Source organism: Notothenia coriiceps, unplaced genomic scaffold (assembly GCF_000735185.1).
Source record: "Notothenia coriiceps isolate Sejong01 unplaced genomic scaffold, NC01 NC01_scaffold00015764, whole genome shotgun sequence".
NCBI classification, from domain to species: Eukaryota; Metazoa; Chordata; class Actinopteri; order Perciformes; family Nototheniidae; genus Notothenia; species Notothenia coriiceps.
In genome coordinates, this window is record NW_011348465.1 from 1 (window position 1) to 11,518 (window position 11,518).

Below are 11,518 nucleotides of genomic sequence, written 5' to 3' on the forward strand. Positions count from 1 at the left end.
GCTCTGGTACCACGTACACTTATGAGCATCCTTATGTTCGAACATGGTGTTTGTTATGGCCAATCCATGACTAGCACAGAAGTCCAGTAACAAACCACCACTCCGGTTCAGATCAGGGGGGCCGTTCCTCCCAATCACTCCCCTCCAAGTGTCTCCATCATTGCCCACATGTGCGTTGAAGTCTCCCAGCAAGATTAAAGAGTCCCCTTCAGGAGCCCCATACAGGACTCTTTCCAGGGTCTCCAAGAAGGCCGTATACTCTGAACTGCTGTTGGGTGCATAAGCACACACAACAGTCAGAGTTTTCCCCCCATAACCCGCAGGCGTTGGGAGGCGACCCTCTCGTCCACTGGTGTAAACTCCAACAAAGAAGCACCCAACCGGGGGCTTGTGAGTATCCCCACACCCGCCTGGTGCCTCACACCTTGGGCAACTCCACAGAAGAATAGAGTCCAACCCCTATCCAGAAGTAAGGTTCCAGAGCCAACGCTGTGCGTAGAGGTGAGCCCAACCAGATCCAACTGGTAATGCTCCACCTCCCGCACAAGCTCCGACTCCTTCCCCCCCAGAGAGGTGACGTTCCACGTCCCTAAAGCCAGCTTCTGTCGCCCGGGTCTGGTCCGTCGAGACCCTCTGCTTTCACTGCCACCCTTCTGGCAGCCCACTCGACCCCATCACTGTTTCCCGTAGGTGGTGGGCCCGCGGGACGGAGAAGCGGAGGTGTTGCCCACGTTTCCTTTTCGGGCTGTGCCCGGCCGGGCTCCGTGGCAAGTCCGGCCACCAGACGCTCGCCGACGAGTCCTCCTTCTGGGCCTGGCTCCAGAAGGGGACCCCGGGCTTCCTCCAGGCCGGGTATCCTCACTTCTTAGTTCGTCTTTCATGAGGTCTTAGACCAATATTAGTCTTGCCCTTGGCCTGAGACCAACTTGCCATGGGAGGCCCTTCCAGGAACACAAGGTTCCAGACAACACAGCCCCCAGGTTCATCAGGGCAGACAAACCTCTCCACCACGGTAAGGTGCTGGTTCTTCAGAGAGGAATATCAAATATAAACAATAAAAACAAATCAATATACAATTGTATATTGTTCTGTTTTTATTGTTTATATTTGCCCACATGTCCGTTGAAGCAATCTGGATAAATAATATAAAAAGTAAAAAAATACAACAAGATCGAAAATACTACAGGGACTATAAGAAAGGAGAAACTATACTATATGTTTATATTAGCATGGTTTTTATGGAATTTTAACCAATCAAACAGATGTACTGTATATGTTTTACTTTACAACTAATATTACAATTTTGAAACAACGTAGATAAGAAACTCCACAGGTTCAGCTCCTTGCACATTGTTCAAATTGTTATGGCTGCAGCGAAGGTAGAAGAAGAAAAAATACAATTTTAAAAAGCAGCAAAATCTAATATGTGCTCTTTGTCTTTATGTAGCTTGATCAGGAGTACTTGTCTCTGCCCTCCAGGGAAGACTACATCACCAACACTTCCTCCGCGCGGGCGGTGAGTCTCTGCTCCATCTTTCATTTATTTTACTTGTTATTTAAAAACTCTTCTTGCTTGAGTGATACATTGCATTAGAAAGAGGTTCAGCTGCTTAAAATATCAACAGCTAATTATGTTTTTTTTTTTTGTCAGAACAATAATTCCTTCCAGACTAAACATTTTCACAGATGGTAGAGAGTTGTGATGCAGGAAATGAATTGTGGAAAGGCAACACATGCTGATTGTCTAATAGCTGGCTCATCAGGCCAGAGTAACAAAAAATGGAGCAAATCAAGAGTTTTTCATGATATTAGTAGACTATCAGTATAAAGTACATTTGCTAGTATCCATAGATAAACAATGTTCTACATTTAGGGTGCAACTAGCACTCTCCTTAATATTGTGTAGAACAATACATAATTAACATTATGAAGTTAATAAAAAAAAAATAGGCTGTTTTTAATTAGGTTCATGGATAATCACTCTGTTTGTGTAACTATGATCTTGTTAACTTTTATGGCACTTTGTATTCTATTTTGTGCATCTTCGCTGTGCATCTGTCCCCATAAAACAGATAATATTAAATCTGCAAAAGAAGTGCAGAAGCCTTTGCTTGATGTCTGATGGCGTATCTTTATTTTCTCTCTTTCGCTCTGCTTTTTTCTCCAGTATCGTGAAGCCTTGTTGAGTTTCATGGTGGATACAGCAGTTATGCTGGGCGCTCAGGAGAAAGCAGCACTGACCCAGATGGAAGAGGCTCTTGCCTTCGAGACCAAACTGGCTTATGTAAGAACGTCATGTCAGATACATATAAATCTATTCAATGTTTGGAGATAATTTCATAGTCCATAATGGCACTGGATGTGTTAACTAATGTGTTGTGAAATATGAGAATGATTGATCTACTTTAAGGAAAACTATTAAAGGTCCCCGCTGTACAATAGCTGCCCACTGCTCCTACTAGTTAGGATGGGTTAAATGCAGAGAACACATTCCACTGTGTGTGCTGTGTGTGTGCTCTGCATGTGTGACCATTAAAAGAGGGTTTCATCTCTCCGATTCTACTATTCTATTTCTATCATACTGTTTTTCATCAATATATTATAGGTCTCAGATATATACAAAACATGTCTATGAAGTGTTTGGGTCCAAATACCAAACAAATCATTGTAGCATCCCATAAACCCCTCTGTTTCAGCCCTGTTTCAAAAGTGCTGATGCTCTGTCTTTTACCTAAGATAAAAATAAGGTGCCACTCTGCGAGATATTTGGTTAAAAAGAACACAATGGTGCTCTAGAAGTAGATTCAGGTGGTAAGGTGGGGGTGGGTTTACCTTGGTTGGTTATTGGCTAATGGTTACACAAGCCAAAAAAACGTTATCATTAAGTGGCCAAAATCTGATCAGCTAATTTTCAGACAGGTTTTTATATAAATGGATCAGGACAAAAAGTGAGCAAATCTTTTTTCCTGAAACTTTCAGAATCTATTTACACAGAGGGGGCACATGTTTATGTCTAAAAGACATGAAAAAGTGGATTTAGCATAATAGGTGACTGTTAAAACATTGTATTTAGGATCAGTCATGTCAGTTCAGATTGCTCATTGTGTGTGCAGATCCTGATTCCATATGATAACCGCAACAGTGACAACATGTACAACAAAATGTCGCTCTCTCGCCTGCAGCGCACCATACCACAGGTACTTCAAATACAAACAAACACTTAAAGAACACAATCCTTCCAATGTTTCGTAAAACCAAATCACCTGTTTTATGATTTATTTTACATATGTATTTGAATTACTTAACGTTTAAGACAAGCAGTCCTTTTTCTACATGCAAAAATGATTTACATCATTACAGGTCTCCCTCAATTTGTATTATTCTGAGTTGTAATGGACTATATGTTATATAAGTAACCTCTACTGGATATATTCTTTGTATGCAGTTTGATTGGCTGGGTTTTGTAAAAGCTGTGGTGGACTCTAAAGTTGAACCGTTTCGGTCCATCTCCACCTCTGAGCCTGTCATCGTCCGAGCACCGCAGTACTTTAGGGACCTTGTTAAGCTCATCAACAGTACAGATCCTAGGTACACACACACACACACACACACACACACACACACACACACACACACACACACACACACACACACACACACACACACACACAGCAAAACATTTCATATAAATGTGCGACAAGACTTAGACTGAAACACGTGGTACAGCAAACAAGGAGGGACTACGAAGTATCACAGGATAGAACACACATATATATTTAAACAGCCAGACACACCTATCTTATTATAGTGTGTAATGAGATTACATGGCATTATTTAATAAATGTTCATCCTCTCTATCTCTTTCCAGGATTGTAGCTAACTACGTACAATGGAGGACAGTTTTTTCCAGCATCTCCTCCCTTAGCCGTCGTTTCCTTTACAGATACCAGGACTATGCACGGGTTGGTACAGAAAGAATTTTCCAAATTCTGTATTGTTTGGGTCATTCTTAAGGGTTTTGATTAACTGAAAAAATAAATGGGTATTGTGTGTCTTTAAAAAAGCTAAAACGTTGGCTTGACATCATGCAGATACAGCTGGAAAATGTTGGAGAAATCCCACTTCATAAAGGATGTTTGGAAAATGTTTATACTATGTATACAGGAAGTTTATTCAGATTCAACACTGGTAGTTAACAGTATGTGCTACTGTACATACTGATCTCTCTACTACAAGACAGAGAACTGGGAAATTGATGTGATATTTTGAGTAGTCAATCCGTATACCTTCTTATTAACAGTGTTTCTTTCTTACACCAGTAAAAAGAATAGTAACTGATGGTTATTTCGTTTTTGTTTTTTATGAGGTGCAGGACGGAACTCTCCGAAGTAATTTCAAAATGAAAGCCCCCACATGGTAAAGTTTTTGGATAATATTGGAATAACTGTAGAGGAAGTGTAGGGGCTTACAAGACAGGCTTTTATGTGATATTAATAGTTTAGAAGAAAGGGATATAATCATGGAAGAAACTATTCAGGTGGCGAGAGATTGCAACCTGCCCTTGTCCTTGGCTGTACCTGCAGCGTACCAGATGGTGATGGAGGAGGTGAGGATGGACTCGATGATGGAGGTGTAGAAGTTCACCATCATTGACTTTGGCAGGTTACATTTCTTCAGCTTCCTCAGGAAGAACATCCTCTGCTGGGCTTTTTTGGTGAGGGAGCTACATCTGCTCCCACTTTAGGTCTTGGGAGATGATGTTAACCAGGAAGCGGAAGGACTCCACAGACTTAGGGGTCTGTGATGGTTTCTAGGTGGGACAGGACAAGGCACTCAAAGGACTTCAAAACCACAGAGATCAGGGCTGTAGTCATTCAATCCTGGGGTCCTTGTTTTCTTCGGGACAGGAATGATGGTGGAGGATTTGAAGCATGCTGTCTTTCTTTCGCTTTGCAACTGCAGTGATGTTGACATTTATGGGAACAGCTGCTGGAATCAACAACCAATAACCAGTTAGAGGGGCATGTCGGCTGGTTAAAGAGTGTTTCTCGAGAGATGAGGTAGCAAAAAGTTGTTCATGTTCACACGTTAACCCACTGTTAACATCTCTGACATCTCTGAGTTGGTTCCAATGCTGATATAGCCTATTGCCACCTTATTCCAAGAGCTTTTGGATGAAGTTTGCAAGAGCTTTTGTTTGGAAATTACTTCTGAGAGTAACCCTCTGCCCTCCCCTGCTCCATTCATCATTGGACCATTTAGTAAGATAATAAGCAAAACAAAAAGTTGCTTTTCTGTTGACTGGTTCAAGAAAGAAAAATGATTTGGTTGCTTTTCCATTTACTGGTTCCATGAAGGAAAACAATTGATAGGCCTCCAAGGTACACCAACTAGTTTGATTTTTAAGACAAGCCTAGAGATGAACTCCAATGAACTTTATGGCTTGAACGAAAAAAATGATGATATAAATCGTTTCTTTTGCTTTAGTATCAGTCCCAACATTTCCCAACCAGTAAGTAGGCTATTCAGAGGCTGAGACTATACCAGTTAAAGTAAGTGCCATGTGGCGAAAGAGTCAATGTTACCTTTCCTCTCTTTCTCTCACACACGCTCCAGGTTACCAAGGGAACCACCTCTCTGACCCCGCGCTGGGATAAGTGTGTTAACTTTGTCGATAAAACGCTTGGTTATGCTACTGGACGCCTCTTTGTCAACAGACATTTCCAGGAAGACAAGAAACACATGGTGTGTATGCATACAGATGGCTTATTTACAATTAATGCTCTAGAAATGACATCATGTCCAACATTGTAGGTCAAGTGATTACATTTTGTATATGTGTAACAGATGTCTGTGTTAAGTGTATTTTGTCTGTGTCTCACATGGAAGTGATGTCAGACATTTAAAGTGTTGTCATCTGCATCAATCTGGGTTTGGGTAAATGTGGCAATAAGACCAAGAGCAGTATTTTTTTTGTAAACGTCCTCGAGTTAATGTGTTTGTGTTTGTTTCTCAGATGGAAGAGTTGATCGATGGCATTCGCTGGGCGTTCATTGACATGCTGGAAAATGAGAATGACTGGATGGATAAACCAACCAAGATGAAAGCAATAGAAAAGGCAAGAACAACTTTTTCCTCTGTCCCATCTCAGTCTAGCAACAGTCCACTGCCATTGTAATAATCTGCTTTGCTTCCCTCTTATTTGCTCTCAGTTCTATATTGAACTTCCCAAATAAAGTTATCTAGCTCTAAGCTGTACTCAATTGTTTTTGCCACTTAGGGGCAGCACTGTCTCCCAGGCAAAAATATCTGTCACATTAGCTGAGCAAATGTTTGACTTGCTTTACCAGACAGTCACTCATTCCGTGTGCCTGGTGTTTTTTACTGGGCAGCGTACAGTGGATTTATCAATGTTTTTTTTATCAAACATATAAATTGGACGTAGCGCTCAAACAATCACACTAAAATTACAGGCATTTTTGCGTGTGTTTGTATATGTATGTGTATCTGATTTTCAATTAAAGCAACGTACAAAGACCTTTGTTCGTTGAGGAGTTGACTTTTAAGCTGTACGGCTTAAACCAAAACAACCCTGGTTCACAAATCTGTTAGGTCAATATTAAAACATAAAAAAATAATCAGGTTCACTGTGGGCTTTTTTTATTGATCACAAGGATGTGAGATTTGTAGTGACCTCAAATCGAACATCATTGCATTTAGATTCTATATCTTTAGTGTTTACACTGTCTCCAATTTGTTCTGTGGTTAAACCGTTGCAGGAAAACATTGTGTTAAGACATTGGCTATGACGCTAAACATGTGCTTAAAATCTCCACTCACTATCTTTTTCTCTCAAGGCACATGCAGTCCTGGCTAAAGTTGGCTACCCTGAGTTTATTCTGAACGACACCTTCCTCAATGAGGACCTAAAGCAGGTTTGTAAAGCAGTTCTGAAAGCTAGTTGTGTTTTAAAAATCAGTTAGGAAGAACAAACATGGTCTGCTAGCAATAATTGAGAGTGGCTGTTCTAAAAAAAGGTCAAATTCTGGTGTAATATTTGCAGAAAAGTACAGTTTTTTCATAGTGTGTATTTGCATTTGTGTATTTTTTAGCTGAAATACAGTGAGAAAGACTTCTATGGGAATGTGATGCAGACGTTGAAGTACTTTGTCCAATCTGATCTGGCCTTGCTCCGAAAGGCCGTCCCACGAAAAGAGTGAGTGGCAGGACTCATCTCTGTGAACTTGCTGTGTGACTTTTTACATTTGCTGACATGTCATAGTTGTGTGTGTGTGTGTGTGCGTGTGCGTGTGTGTGTGCGTGTGCGCGTGTGTGTGTTGCAGGTGGTTTACAAACCCAACAACTGTGAACGCCTTCTACAGTTCCTCCACGAATCAAATCAGTAAGATATAATATGATTGATTATTGACATATTTTATTTAATTACTTACTACCTGTCTACTGAACCTCTGTCAGGAACGATGACGGTGCACTGCATTTCAGTGATTTCAAGTATGTATCTGCTTATAATACATTTTTGGAGTGTATAATTTCTTAAAAATGGCAAGTAAGCATTTCAGTGTCAGAAGAAAGAAAGTGAATTGGGGTTAAACCATGGGTTAAACACGTGTTGAACTAAAAGGGATGACGTGAGGACTGCTTTTTATAACATGTCAAGTGTGATCTGATTTATAATAGTTACTCTCTTGATAAATCACACTTTTAATTAATAAATAGCTGTGCCTCACACACAGGCTGATGTAGAAAAAAGGTTGTCTGGGTGCCCAGATAGCTTACCTGAAAGTGGGCTGACAACTTCTAATCCATCCTGTTTCTCTTTGCTGCAAGTGATCCCCTTTCGCTCTCCCCTTTTCCAGTCTATATGTCCTATATAATAAAGGCAAAAGGCAATCCATAAAGTCTTCGAAAAATGAAAAGAGCAAAAAGAACAACATCATTTTGATCTTCTCTTTTAGGATTTCCTGCTGGAGAGCTTCAAAAACCCTTCTTTTGGGGTAGAGAGTATCCAAGGTGAGAATGAAATAATACGACATGCTCTACTTATAGATATAGATAAGCCACGTGATGCTTTTGATTAAGGATTAAAGTGAGCAAAGTTAAATGAACGTACTGGAAGAAAGCAAAAGGGAAGACTACTACAACACCACAGTACTTTCAGTATGCAATGGAAGATATGTCCAAAATGTGGACGATTCATTTGTTTGTCATCCAAAGACTACAGCTATTCAAATCTAATCTTTAAGGAAGTTCAAACTAATTTTAGAAAATTGAATATAAAGTTGCGAGAAATGTACACATATAACTGGCTATAGCACTATAGGCTGTAGCTAACGTGAGTTCTACGGAGTTTACACAAAACAATATATAAACTATCAATCCCAAAAATACTCTTAGTAATTTAACCTACCAAGAATGCAAAAGAAGGTTTGAAGCAGATTGTAATCATCATAAACCATGTGGCTGTCCTGCTCACATTTGGCTTCCTAACACATGATATATTGGTCACATGGTGGACTTAATTCCAAATTATCGGCTGCCAACCGGGGGAGACACATCTAAAACATAAATAATAATGTCCTGATGAGGACATAAAATTACAATTAACAAGTTATCTGCTGCCAGCAGGGAGAGACACATTTAAAACATAAATAATAATGTCCTGATGAGGACATACAATTACAATTAACAAGCCAAGAGGATGCCAAAATAGTTGCATCATGATTTAAAAAAGTAGTCTGAATTCATGCGTTATCATTCAGCCAACAATATACACCAATTATTTATGTATACCAATTAAGTATAAAGCACATTTTGACAGTATACGTTTGGATGTTATATGTTAATATGAAGTGCATTAGTATGAGATTTCAAGCAATAGTTTATTTAATAGTTTGAATTATGTTGTCACAAATTGTCAATTTTTAAAATGCTGTTGTGGCTCATTCTACTTGAAAAGGGAGTTAATAAGGAGGACTAAAGTTAATCCACTTTTCATCTGTTTCCAGATCTTTAAGCTACGGTGCCATCGGGGTGATAGTAGGACATGAGTTAACACACGGCTTTGACAATAACGGTAAATACTGATTGACAAGAATGACCTTAAACATCAATATCAGAGATTTTTGACACAGCTGGGGGGATTTTGTTATGTTTGATCCCTTTTCATGAACAGGTCGCAAGTATGACAAAAATGGCAACCTTCACCAGTGGTGGAGCAACTCGTCTATAGACGCCTTCAATGAGCAGAGCCAGTGTATGATTGACCAGTATAATGCCTACCATTGGAAGGAGGCAGGACTTGATGTAAGATTTTGACTTTACAACAGTAAAATAAGCTACTAAGTAACTTTTTTTAAATCCCTGGAAATATTAAAAGACATTTAAATAATGACAATGTAAAAAATATACTTGCCTAATGCAGTTTGACACTTTACAGGCTCTGTTGAGTATGTTTATGTGTCAGCATTGCACAGTTGAGAGACCTGATTTAGAATTTACTTTAATGATTGTAACTTTTGTAATCACTTGGAGAAGGATAAAGACAATCAGTGCATTGTGGATGTTTTGTTGTGCAGGTGCGGGGCAAGAGGACTCTGTCAGAAAACATAGCAGACAATGGAGGAATGAGGGAGTCTTTTAGGGTAGGATTTGTTTCCTTACACTCATGCACTTCTCTTAAATATTATTATGCAAAATCCACTTCTTCATGTCTTTTATACATAAACATGTGTCCCCTTTGTGTAAAGACATTCTGAAAGTTTCAGGAATAAAGATTTGTTCACTTTTTGTCCTTCCTGTCTAAAAATGAGCTGATCACTGCCACTGTATGATGTCATAACGATTTGTTGGCTTGTGTAACCATTAACCAATAACCAACCAAGATAACCTTATCACCTGAATCTCCTCCTAGAGCACCATTGTCTTCTTTTTAACCAAATATCTCGCAGAGGGGCGTGGGGAGTGGCTCCTTATTTTCATCTAAAGTAACAGACAGAGAAGGCTTCTCAATTCTCTAATTTCCCCTCCTCGACTCCCCTCCCCTACTCCTATCCTCATGTCTTAGTCCCGCCCACAGGAGATGCGAGCGGAGGAGTCGAGGAGGGGAACCGAGGAGAGAGGAGTGGAAGCAGCAGGCGTAATGAGAAATCCTCTCCTCTGGGCGGCTATTTTAAAGAGACGTCCATTAATGATGACAGGAGGCACAGCAGCACTCTGTCTGATGGACAGATGTGTTCGTGACGACTTATGTATTTACTTTTAATTAATTCACAGTGCGGTGTAATGAGACAATAACAGGCTACAGATGTGGACATATACAGACTGGATATCCCCCCTCTCTGGTCTCTGAAATGGGGAATTGAAATTACGGGCCAAAAGTTTTATTTACAAGTACTAAAAGTAAGCATAGGACACCAGTGACTTCCGGTTATGGCACAGTGCTGGTGAGACGCATCTCCATGAGGCTCCGAAGCTAATATATTGAATTAATTATTCAGAAGACCACAACTTCCTTTAAATACACATTATCCTGTCAACATTATGCCAGGAAGACCTCAGAAAGCAGGTCCACAGACGCCTGCAGCCTCGAAAACGTCAATGTCGCAAGCTAAAGCTAGCTCAGCTGCCGCTAGCGAAAACACAGAGGCAATGGCCCAGATTGTGGAAGTCCTCGGCGACATACATGCAATGCAAAGCGACTTTTCAAAGAAACTTGACGATGTGCTTGAGGGAAGAATAAGAGGACTCAAGGGTGAGCTGCAACACCAAGCTAACAGGATCACAGAAGCAGAGGAAAGAATTGGAAAGACCGAGGAAGACTTAAATTCCATGCACAGCGCTATCAAAAAGCTACAGGATAAATGCGCCACATTGGAAATGAAGTTGGAAGACCAGGGAAATAGGGGCCGTCGCAACAACCTGAGGCTCATCGACGTGTGTGCGTTTTTTGGAGCAATGGCTACCAAGAGCCCTGGGCACCGACACCTTTTCCACACCGCCCGTTATTGAGAGAGCACACCGAATAGGACGTCTAATCGCTGGCCAGGACCCAAAACCAAGGTCGGTAATTGTGAGGTTCCTTAACTACAGAGACAAGGAAAAAGCTATGCGAGCAGCCCTGAGACAGAGAACAGTGCGTTTTGAAAATCACAACGTCAGATTATATCCAGACCACTCAGCGGAGACTCACCGGCAACAGAAACTCTTCGAGGCAGTGAAAAAGCAGCTACAATCCATGGGGCTCCGCTACGGGATGTTCTACCCGGCTATCTTGGTAGTAACACACAACGGACAGCGACACTCCTTCAACACGGTCCCCGACGCAGAGAAGTTTGTCCAAAAGCTACAGAAGGACGCCAGGCCCACGCCAGTGACAAACTAGAACTTTTAGCTAAACAGAGGCTTTGACACCATGGACTTGCTCCAACGAGGTTTATCTGTTTGTGACGGGATCATAGTTGTTCGGTTAATTCTCTAACTACAGATGATCTTGTGTATG

General features: G+C 40.8%; 1 protein-coding gene across 1 annotated transcript; it reads left to right on the forward strand.

Annotated features, from left to right (window-relative positions):
- Positions 1-1,447: 1,447 nt before the first annotated feature.
- On the forward strand, positions 1,448-9,776 carry LOC104949117 (metalloendopeptidase homolog PEX-like; the record flags this gene model as incomplete). The annotated part of the gene is made up of 15 exons (XM_010775398.1): positions 1,448-1,516; positions 2,168-2,284; positions 3,114-3,197; positions 3,446-3,588; positions 3,869-3,962; positions 5,617-5,745; positions 6,017-6,118; positions 6,858-6,935; positions 7,113-7,216; positions 7,344-7,402; positions 7,977-8,031; positions 9,027-9,094; positions 9,194-9,324; positions 9,597-9,662; positions 9,768-9,776. Coding segments are annotated over 15 exons (1,308 nt in total), but the record flags the coding sequence as incomplete, so codon positions are not given.
- Between the last annotated feature and the right edge of the window lie 1,742 nt (positions 9,777-11,518).